Genomic DNA, 12,021 nt, shown 5'->3' with positions numbered 1-12,021 from the left:
CATAATTTGTGGGGACATCTTAAATAATGTACACCATATCAGCTCAATCAATTCCCTCTCAGTTACAGCACACATGCCTTGGCATGTCCATCATCACTACCTTGGCATGGCTACCATCACTGCAACCAACAGCATCATGGTAGCCATATTGCAATACAGAGTGCATGGCAATGAATAAAGAAAATTATATACTGCACTGGAAAGTGGAGTTTATAAAATAAGTTAAATTGGTCTGTAAATTCATGTATACATGGGGGCGGAGCTTGACCACCAGCCTGAACAGACGCCATGCTTGCAGGCTCCTCCGAGCAACCAGGCACACTCCATAACGCCTCCTGAGGCGATAGATGCCTTACTACCATCGCACCAGCCTAGACGGAGGTGGAAAAACGGGGCCTACCCCACATTAACGCTCCCGAGCCTGGAGGCGCTCCTCTCCCAACAAGTAAGGGACGACTATCCCCAGACCTCACCTGCCACCCAGGCCCAAATGCCAGCAATGGGCCGTCGCTCGCAGAAAACAGTGACAGACAGCAGGGACATCGGGACAATGTTACAAAGGCCTGCGCAGCCCATACCCGCTCTCGCGGCAACTCCGCGACCCGACTCCCACACTTACCCAACTGAGCAAATAGGGCCCGAACACCCGCTGGCCACACAACCGACAACACCTGCAGCCCACACCGATGACCAGACACGACCTGAAGGTCTTACTGGCAGACTTTCACAAGATCCTGGCGACGGAACTCGCCCCTATCAAACAGGATATGAAAGCCATTACAGACCGAGTACAGGCCTCCGAGAGAGACATCTCGGACATGCAATCACACGTGTCAGAGCTCCAGACTTCTGTTCAACAAGTCTGGTCACAACAACGAGCTATATCTGCACAGTTGACGGCCATGGAGGACCGCCACCGCCGCACCAATATAAAAATAAGGGGTGTCCCAATGGCAGTCTCCGCGGACGAACTACCGCACTATGTCAGGCAATTACTAGCCTCTATCCTGCCACATGCAGTGAAAAAAAAGCTGTCAATTGAGGGGATATACCACCTACCTGGGCCAGCAAGCGCAGCCACCACAATGCCAAAAGACGTCATCCTCAGATGCCTCACGGCACACGACAAAATACAAATAATGGCAGCAGTCAAAGGCAAAACTCCGATAAACTTCGAAGAGGCCACTCTGACATTCTATCAGGACTTAACAAAAGCAACCCTCCTGTGGCGAAAAACTTTCCAACCAGTGACAACCCAGCTCCGATCAGCAAACCTAAGCTACAGGTGGGGAACAAACGGATCCCTGACGGTGACCCAAAACGGAAGCCTGCACACACTCACCTCGATAGAAGAAGCAGCACCATTCCTGACAGCGTTAGACCTGGCGCCCCTGGCGGTCAGCACACCCCAGAGAGTCTCCACTGCCGCGACCACTTGGAACCCAGAACGCATAGCATCATTCGTCCCGAGGTCTGAGAGCACACACGCGACGGAACCAAGAACAAGCTCAAGAAACGATCCAACATAGGGCTTTGGAGAACCGGACAGGGACTTACTTACCCAGCACAACGTTTCCAAGTTTCCCATGACACCACTTGTTCAGGACTCAAGGCTCAGAACAATAAGTTCAGTTATACTATACTAACACACACTTAAGTGCTTCCCATCTCTCTCCCCTTTACTTCACCCACCAAGATTGCTCAATAAGGAGGAGCTAGCTAGCAACATGGCGCACAGCCCAGGGTCGGGGACACCACCATGACACCAACCTTCCCCGCAACAGGGAATGACCACTCCCATCACACATAATCCCATGGGTGACCCCAGATTCTTGCACACACGCCGACCCCCGCCACTCCCTCGGTTAGGAGTGAACATACCCAGCGCATAGACCTAGCCACGGCACATCATACACACCCGCCCAGCCAACACAACAACCATATACTAACAAAGCCCGCACTGCTATATGCGCTCAATGCTGCCTCACCTCACAAACGTACACAGGCACATATGCCAAGTATCCAGCTTAGTAGCCCTCCACCGGCGCTTTCAGGCATCACCCTTAGGTCAGCGCAGGAACTCCGCATGCTCACATCGCACAAGCTACCTAGGCTTACACAAACTTGCAAAAATATAAATAGTGCATGAACCCAATGTTAACCCTCTATACTCATACAGCATGTTTTCTACCTACTGTTTACCACTGTATTATGTACGCTATGCACTGAAAAATAAAGAATTTAAAAAAAAAAAAATCATGTATACATGTCTTAGCAAACTGGCTACAGCAGTGCAAAAATAAAGCAGAAATTGCCTTAAATCAATGTTACCTTTGAGTTATTCTTCTCAAACTTCCCAGGCTCCTCTTAAAAGAAACAGCTGCACAAGAACATAATTTAAGTGTTTTTACTATAAAGACACAGTTAAATATTAACTTTAAAAAAAACAATCCTCCGACCATATTGTATGGAATTCACACAATGCAACGACCTCTACCCCGATCTACCGTTACAATAAAGGAATTCTATGGGCACTTAGACCACTTCCTCTAATGTCTATTTAACCCTGCAAATAAAAGCCTTGTTGTTTTGCTGAAACGACTATGTTTACATTGCAGAGTTAACATGCCTGTGGCTGTCTCCTACCCCAACAGCCCAATAGCTGAGTTAAAGTTCAATCAGATGGTCTTATAGAGACCATGACTATTTGACTGACGCAGCGCAGTGTTTTGCAGGACATGCACGTCAGTCTCCAATATTTCCCTATGGAGAAACATTGGATCGGCTGAGAATATCTACACTGATGAGCTCAACCAAAGAAGTGGAGCAGCAAAATGGAGGTCAGCATGGTGATCGCTGAAAGGTCAGAAATACTCACCTTTCAAACCATCCTTCGCCTGGGGGGGAGGGGGAATACATGTTTGATGCATGTATTCAATGCTTTAAGTTATATCACTTATAGAAAGAATATGTAATAATAATGTAATGGTTGCCTGTTTTCAAACACAAATAGCTTTATGTGATATATAGTAAGAAATTGTATTTAAATATCTTTGTATAGACATACTGCTACTACCCAGTCTGCTATACACACAGACACACACAAACATACTGTTACCCACACTACTACACATATACACTACTACACAAGTCTCTGTCCACACTATTACAAGCACACACAATCTACACAAACACACACTGACACACATACACGCTTGAGAATTCTGTGTCTACAGGATGTAAATATGGCATAGTGGCAGAAGAGGATAGTGGTCAGTGTAAAAGAGCGCAGTGCACTTCCCTCCTGCCGGACAGCCTGACATTGTGCCCCCAGGGCCGGTGCACCCTAAGGCCTTATGGTAGCGCCGGCCCTGACTGGAGGCCATTGCTCATAAGAGCTGCCATAAGCTGGTGTCTAGCTATGCATCTTGTGTGCAGCAGATCAGAACAGCAAAATGGAACTCTACTAAGTACTAAATATGCTTGCCATAAAGCGGTTAAACAATTTTGAGACTGGAGTTGCATTTTCAGTTGAATTTGGTGAAACAATTTGAAGCATTTGTTGTGTTGAGCCATTTCCATTGCTTTTGTTTGATTTGTTCATTGCAAACAGCTGAAAGTCTGTAAATGTTTATAACAGGAAGCGTAACCGGTCAGCCGAGTGGACCACTCTTTAATTATAATATGTGCAATGCAGCAATAACCCAGGGTCCCAGGGAGATTAGTCTTGGGAGTTACATCTTTCTGATACTCTACTCTACCTACTCTCTACCACCGTTTGGTTTTACTTGTGTAATATCTTATCCTGTCTTCAAAGCCTACTCTTGACTAACTGTCACGTTGTCTCGCACTTTGTATTTGAATGTTCTCTCATTCTTTGGTATTTAGACGTGTATACTTAAAGCTGCTATGACCTATACCAGGCATTGGCAACCTTCGGCACTCCAGATGTTTTGGACTACACCTCCCATGATGCTTTGCCAGCATTATGGGTGTAAGAGCATTATAGGGGATGTAGTCTACAACATCTGGAGTGCTGAAGGTTGCCGAAGGTTGCCTACCCCTGACCTATACATTATACATTTTTTATAATGTTACATGTTATGTAGTGGAATATGTTGGTGCTATATAGATGCCAAAATTAATCATTCAGACCCACCTTAAACCTGTATGGACATAGGACCCAAGTTCTTAGCCACCTAATCTAAAACCCAATACATTATATATATATATTTGTCCACTACTAGTTCACTCTTTAATAACTGTTTCAATATTTTTTTCCCTTGACGTTTGTCTCCCACGCACTACTTAACATGCAGCAGAACTATTGTCAGCAGAATAGATACAGTGCTTATTGCTCAGCAACTTTCATCGAACATTTGTGCTTATAACGCCCACTAGTAGAAGCATTAAATGCCTTGCAAAGAAAAAGAAAATAACAGGTGAAGGCAAAAAGAAAAAAAAAATTGTATTAACTTTATATAGTTTTTATTGGCCAACATGAAATCGTTGAAAATGTTTGTAACTATTTACCATGGCCTAGTTAGTACATTTCCACAGAAAGACAATAGAATGAACATTTTATACTTCATTTTTACCACTGGGGGGTGGTATATAACTTTTTTAATGTAATGTGATTTACAATGTGATTTGTTTTTGAACAGTGAAGCCAATTATAGCTTTGCTGCACAGAGATGATCGAGAGTTACCAAAGTTTGAATGCTACTGAATGTTGGATATAGCCCATATAATAATGTCCTTCTCTTTCACTATAAGTCCTCTATTGACTCTCTGGTCTCTACCTCTTCTATCTCACCGGTCTTTCTTTGATCCCTCTAATATCCCCTCTCTCATTATAACATCCTATCCCAGGCATAGGCAACCTTCGGCACTCCAGATGTTTTGGACTACACCTCCCATGATGCTTTGTCAGCATTATGGGTGTAAGAGCATTATGGGGGACAGGGCCGGACTGGGAAAAAAATTAGGCCCGGGCATTTTTCAATCAGAGCGGCCCCCTAAGAAGGGGGTGGGGCCAGAGAGGGTGTGTTTTGTCATCACTAATGACAAGCACGCCCCCTCTCAAAGTGAGCATGTTGGTTCAATGCGCAGAGCCCAGCTGAAGAGCTCTGGCATTAGAAAAAGGCCCTGAATTCGTTCTGTGCAGCGCAAGCAAATTTAATAACATGCTTGCGCTGTGTTTGCTTTTAAATTGTCTCTGGTGTCTCCACAAGTGGGATACCAGAGGACAAAAGGGCCAGGAAAGTGTATGGTGCATGTGTTTGGAGCCTGCTTGTGGGATTGCGTGTGTGTAGAGTGTGGTGTGGTATTGTGTAAATAGGTCAATTTAATTTGTGTTTGTGGTGTAATATGTGTGGCTAGGGGCTGTAGAGAGTGTGTGTATAGGGGGCATAGTGTTACAGGGGATGTAGCGAGTGTGTGCATACGGGCTGTAGTGTGTGTGTATAGGTGATGTAGTGTGTAGGGGTTGTAGAGAGGGTGTGTTTAGAGAATGTTGTATGTGTTTGCTGACAAGGAATGTAGTGAGTGTGTAGGTGGTGCAGTGTGTGTGTGTGTGTGTGTGTGTGTAGGAGATCTACAGTGTAAAGGACCCAGAGTGTGTGTAGGAGAGTGTGTGTGTGTGTGTGTGTGTGTAGAGGATTAAGAGTGCATATAGGGTAAGGGATCTAGCGTGTATATGGAGCTTAATGTGTGTAGTGGTGCAGTGTAAGGGGTGCTGTAGTGTGTGTGTGTGTATGTGTATATATATATATATATATATATATTTGGACGTATTGTATGTGTGAGGGGCGCTGTGTGTGAGGGTGTTTTTATGTGCCGTCACATTCTAGGTTTCTAATTTTCTTTGTCTGTTAACTCACTGAGGGTTATTTTATATATATATATATATATATGTGTGTGTGTGTGAGCGAGGGTGCTGTGTGTGTGTGTGTCTGAGGGTGCTGTGTGTGTCTGAGGGTGCTGTGTGTGTTTGGGGGTGCTGTGTGTGTTTGGGTGCTGTGTGTCTGGGTGCTGTGTGTGTTTGGGGGTGCTGTGTGTGTCTGAGGGTGCTGTGTGTGTTTGGGGGTGCTGTGTGTGTCTGAGGGTGCTGTGTGTGTTTGGGGGTGCTGTGTGTGTTTGGGTGCTGTGTGTGTTTGGGTGTTGTGTGTGTCTGAGGGTGCTGTGTGTGTCTGGGGGTGCTGTGTGTGTTTGGGGGTGCTGTGTGTGTCTGGGGGTGCTGTGTGTGTGAGTGTGAATGTATATTTTATTTAAATTGAAATATATATTTTTTATTAATTAAGAAAAATTTATATATTCCCCCTCCCCCCCTCCCTCTTACCTTTAGCCTGGGAGGAGGGGGGGGGGGGTCCGTTCTGCCTGGGGGGAGGGGGGGTTCCGTTCTTCCTGGGGGGATCCGTGTTGCCTGGGGGGAGGAGGGGGTTCCGTTCTGCCTATATATGTGTGTGTGTGTGTGTGAGTGTGCTGTATATGTGTGAGCGAGGGTGCTGTGTGTGTGTGTGTCTGAGGGTACTGTGTGTGTCTGAGGGTGCTGTGTGTGTCTGAGGGTGCTGTGTGTGTCTGAGGGTGCTGTGTGTGTTTGGGTGCTGTGTGTGTTTGGGTGCTGTGTGTGTTTGGGTGCTGTGTGTGTTTGGGGTTGCTGTGTGTGTTTGGGGGTGCTGTGTGTGTTTGGGTGCTGTGTGTCTGGGTGCTGTGTGTGTTTGGGGGTGCTCTGTGTGTTTGGGTGCTGTGTGTGTCTGAGGGTGCTGTGTGTGTTTGGGGGTGCTGTGTGTGTTTGGGGGTGCTGTGTGTGTGTCTGAGGGTGCTGTGTGTGTGTCTGGGGGTGCTGTGTGTGTTTGGGGGTGCTGTGTGTGTCTGGGTGCTGGTGCTGTGTGTGAGTGTGAATGTATATTTTGGGGGTGCTGTGTGTGAGTGTGAATGTATATTTTATTTAAATTTAAATATATTTTTTGTATTAATTAAGAAAAATTTATATATTCCCCCTCCCCCCCCCCTCCCTCTTACCTTTAGCCTGGGAGGAGGGGGGGTTCCGTTCTGCCTGGGGGGAGGGGGGGTTCCGTTCTTCCTGGGGGGATCCGTGTTGCCTGGGGGGAGGAGGGGTTCTGTTCTGCCTGGGAGGGGGGGTTCCGTGCTGCCATGCTTCCCTGGTGGTCCAGTGGTGAGAGTGAACTCTAGCCCCTGCAGGCTAGAGTTCACTCTCGCGATATCTGAGCGTTGCCGCGGTAACCGGCAACGCTCAAACCTCGCGAGAGGACCCGGCGGAGCTGCTGGCTAGAGCTCCGCCGGTACTCTCTCCTGCCTCCCTCCCTCCCTCTCCTGCCGGCGGCCGCCTAGAAGTGTCTCTGGGCCGGTGAGGGAGATCTTTGATCTCCCCACCGGCCCATGGAGACACACAGCAGGGCCGGCGCTCGGATAGCGCTGGCCCTGAAGGGGCTGGTAGGGGAGATCCTGTGATCTCCTCTGCCGGCCTCGGCCCCACGGCCATCGCGGCCCACTGGGCATTTGCCCGGTGTGCCCGATGGCCAGTCCGGGCCTGATGGGGGATGTAGTTCACAACATCTGGAGTACCGAAGGTTGCCTATCCCTGTCCTATCCCTTTCATTTAAAGTCCTTCTCTGCCCCGTTTGTTGCTTGACTTTTCTTATGTCTTTCTAATGTCTACTTCTGTCCCTCTAATATCCTCCCTTATGGCGTCACCCCCGTTTATCTCTTTGATCCTCCTCTTTGTCCTCTAATATTCCATAATATGACATTCTCTTCTCACCTACTGTACCTCCATTTCCCAGTAGTTCATGCTTATCCATAGACACCGATCAAAACCACACACTCCTTACTGTATTAATTGACACATTGGTTTTGTCTTCCTATTTACTACAATCTAGTCATTGTATTCAGGAGATTAATTTAACAATGAGTTTAGATGCATTCGCATGAATCCTGACTTTTTAAAATCAAACTGCTTATGTTGGGGAAGAGGGGAAAGGTGTAGAGGAAGATAAAATATTATCAGCATAGACTACTTGATGAAGAATAAAAATAAACAAACTATTCGTCATTACCTTGTCACAAACAGTTCATATGAATTTGTGTTACGACAAACAGCCCCAACGTTATTTTGCATTTTATTCTATGAACCCCAGTTTAATCGGTTTAGTTGGGATTTTGCTCCCAAATTCTTCCTAATGATTGTTAATATCTTCCTGTTCTTGTAGCAACCAACCAGAAAGGAGCCATGATTGCCGGAGTCCTTATACCACTGTCACTTATTTTCATCCTGTGTTGTTGCTGTTGCTGTGGAAATAACGAGTCAACTCCTAAAGACAGGTATTTATATGCAATAAACCTGATTAACAGAGTAGAAGTCTGTCTATTCTTTTTTTTTTTTTTTTTTAATTCTTTATTTTTGAGTGCAGGATAAACGGTACATACATGCCAATGATGCCCCGACAGCGGTCACTGACTATTATTGGTTAACAGAGATATGACATTACTGCACAATTTTTGTTTTTAGTATACAAGCGTGACTTGGAGTGATACAATAGGAAATGAAAAAATCAACATATAACATAAACGGTTATCAGCCCAACAGAGCAGTCTTATTGATTAAGTTAGGAACATGTCTGCGCGTCTAAAGCAAATGATTTAAGAGGGTCTGTCTATTCTTTTAAGTGAAATATTTTCAATTTTGTTTGGCATAAAGGAAGTCTACTTATTGTGCTTCTCCTAGAAATTTTCAGGGTATGTTTTCCAGTTTTCCATATAAAGAAATGGAAAAACATCTGAGCTAAAGTTTAGAGAGATATTGGAAAAAATAACCAAAGACAAAGTTAGTTCTCTAACAGAGGAGAAAACGACAACTCCCATTGTGCTTTGCCACAGTGGCAAGTTTTTAATTATAAATTGGTGTTCCACTTTTGCTATCCTTAATCTACGCCATTCATGCAGTGGGTATACAGGCATGCATTACCTCTATTTTCTCAAGCAGTTGGGTTGAAGGGCCATGGGGAGAGAAACTATTATAAAAAATGATATTCTCTGGATAAGGCATTAAATAATCATTCAGACATTCACACATGCATGGTACTATGGTTTCCTAGGCCCTGTCCCTCTCAATCTACTGAAAATTTATGTTTAAAAAAGAAAGTCTTTCAATCCTGTAACACTACAAAAACAGACCCAAATTGCAAGTAGGACAAAACCTTTTACTTGCAAAGGCAACCTCAACTATCGTCAGCTGATATGCCATAGGTTGTCCATCACATGATATTAAGTGATTCGCTCGTCTTAGTTCCAAGTAAAAGTTAAATTGTTCTACTCCATCATTAAAAGTGTAATAGACAACAGTTATATGTCTACCATTTGCTAAAACCCTAATTTAAACATAATTTTACTTGATTACAGGGTAAACAATGGAGACGGTGGGTCCTTATCCCGAATGAAGCACAATTTTCAGGGAGCTCTGGCAAACATTTATTCTGTGTTACCTTGTTGTTCTGTTGGGAATTCAAAACTTTCCTGGGTTACAGGTAAGAGGTTTTTGCATCCAATACCTTTTCCTTCCCAATGTACCCATCGCTATACATATTAAACACTGTGGCTTTTATGTTCCAGTGTCACATCATGATGCCGAGCTTCCCTTCAATCATAGCTTCATCGAGTCCCCTTCCACTGGCTGGTTATCAGAGAATTCTTTTTCCTCATTTGAGTCAGATGATGGGGGACCTGTGTATTGTGTTCCTCCCAGAGAAGGTAATACCAGGGCTTCACAGATATTTTCTTTGGGTTTAAATGTAATAAATGTTGATGTGTTCATTTCACCACACAGATACGATTACTTTAGTTGGTTTAATAATCAGTCTACGTGAGAACTGAATATTCTAAAATGTGGGGAACAAATGGCCAGTATTAAATGGATTTGGCCAATTTTGTGTCCACATATAGCCTACCATATTAGCTGCCATCATTATTATCATCACTAGCATTTATAAAACGCCAGCATATTCCAAAGCACGGTACGACTGAGGACAAGACAGTACAATATGCACAAACCAAAACAAAAGGTAAAAAACCCTGCCCGTGAGCTGACATTTTGCCAGATTAATGAGGGCACACTATGAGCACCATCATCACAAGGAGTTCCCTGTTCCATCTCCTATCTACCTTTTCACATTCACAAGTGGAGCAGTTTATTAGCCCCATGCTATATGCTGCATTGAAAAAAGGGGATTGCCCTAAAACATTTGCCTGTTTCTTATGTCCTTCAAATTAATTTGAGTAGAACATCTGATGCACATGAAGCTCAGCCTTCATTCTTTGTTTTTCTGATACTCATTTCACTTCCTGAGCAACAGTGGGAGGCATTTGCAGCACAGTGTGCATATATTTAACATTTAAAAAAACAAAAAAAAACATTTTATTGGATACTGCACTAACCTTTATTTCATTTTGACAATTTTGTGGCCACATTTTGAGTTTTTCAATTTTGCTCCTCCTGAGGTTTCTTATTTCTTTGTACTTTAATTCCATTATCCTTAAAATATGAGTATTTCGTGAAGATGTTTTTTTTGTAAAATACTCTGAAGTGATATATCGGTGAGAGACCTGCTTAAATATTAACCATTGATACTTCGTTTCAGGAATGTCTGTAGCAGATATCGATGGATTCCAGGAGATGAGTTCTAAGTGCAATGTATTTCCAGAAGCACTGGCTTTTAACTCAGAAGACTCCTGTCAACCATTTTCCATCCCCAGGACTTCCAGCATTGCCAAAGCCAAAAGGCCGTCAGTATCATTTGCTGAGGGAACCAGATTTGAAAGCAGAAGATCCTCCACCACTGATACACCAAATCTTACTCGGAAGCCAAAACTTGCTTTAAGTTTGCCCAAACTGCCTTCAATACAGTCAAATATACTCAATGGGGAAGAACTACAAAAATGTGAGCAAACCAATGGAAAACTGAACCCGGAACTGGAAGATCATCCAAAACTCCAAAGAAGCATGCCAGTTGGGCGCCGAAGAACTTTGTCTAATGCACAGAAAGTAGCCTTGAAAATTGAAATGGCAGAATCTGGCACAAGTGAAAATATTTATGAAATGAAAAGGAAGATCCCTGTTATATCAACTGTTTACGTGAGCGTTGGACCCCCCAAAAAGCCATATAAGCCTCGTAGAAAATCAGAAGGCAATGTGGATGGGGCAGTTCAGGCTGTGTTGAAACGTTTGGGCAGCTTTCAGAAAGGTATTCCAAAACCAGTACGGAAAAGTTTACTGCAGCCACCAAATTTCAGAGCTTCTCAAACAAAGATATATGAAGAAGAAGGCAAAACTACCAGCAAAACCTGTGACTCCTCAATTGTGCCCTCAAATGCCAGGTTGCAGGACAACACAAAAAGGAAAGCCCTTGTGCCAAGTTCCTCCATTCTTAAGAAAGTAGTAACTAAGGGTGAGGGGGACACTGAGTGGGAGGGAAGCACCGGTAATTTGGAGAATGTGTACTCCAGCTTGACTGATCCAGTGGTCTTGGAACAAAACTTAAATGAAGAGCATATCTATCAAAGCCCAGAGGGTACAGGACACTTGGAACCAAAGTATGAAAATATAACACTACCACATTCCTATGACAATAATGAGATAGAGACATGTCCTGTATATGAAGATGCCCAAATGACTAATGAGAGTTCTTAAGTGTAAAAAAGACTACAGCTATCCTCAGTAGTTTCACAGCAGTATACTGAATTGTCCAAAACATAGAACACATTTTTTTTTTATAGAAACCAATAATAAAAAAATATTAAAAATATTGACATCTAATTTTTCTGGGAGGAGGGGTAGTGAGAATGTGCATTTGATTTATTTTCATTTTTTAATACAAATAAGTGTATTAACAGTGGTTATTATATCATTCATAAATTAGAAAGAAACATAAATATAACACTAAAGTAAAAAGAAAGGGAATTTATTTTTAAAAAGTAGAAAACAGTGAAACAAGAACTAGAGTGACC

General features: G+C 43.7%; 1 protein-coding gene across 2 annotated transcripts in view; it reads left to right on the top strand.

Moving 5' to 3' along the window:
* The window catches only part of SCARF1 (scavenger receptor class F member 1), a 59,753-nt gene extending 47,934 nt beyond the window's left edge, over nucleotides 1-11,819 (top strand). For both annotated transcript variants that reach the window (XM_063449928.1, XM_063449929.1), the window contains exons 8-11: nucleotides 8,232-8,343; nucleotides 9,421-9,545; nucleotides 9,631-9,768; nucleotides 10,656-11,819. In XM_063449928.1, coding sequence (XP_063305998.1) covers nucleotides 8,232-8,343; nucleotides 9,421-9,545; nucleotides 9,631-9,768; nucleotides 10,656-11,704 — 1,424 coding nt within the window. In that variant the 3' untranslated portion in view covers nucleotides 11,705-11,819. The remainder of the gene's footprint in view (nucleotides 1-8,231; nucleotides 8,344-9,420; nucleotides 9,546-9,630; nucleotides 9,769-10,655) is intronic.
* The last annotated feature ends 202 nt before the right edge of the window (nucleotides 11,820-12,021 follow it).

The sequence above is a fragment of the Pelobates fuscus genome, chromosome 1, assembly GCF_036172605.1.
Source record: "Pelobates fuscus isolate aPelFus1 chromosome 1, aPelFus1.pri, whole genome shotgun sequence".
Lineage (NCBI taxonomy): Eukaryota > Metazoa > Chordata > Amphibia > Anura > Pelobatidae > Pelobates > Pelobates fuscus.
Note: the sequence above shows the minus strand (reverse complement) of the source record. Positions and strands in the feature narration are given on the sequence as shown.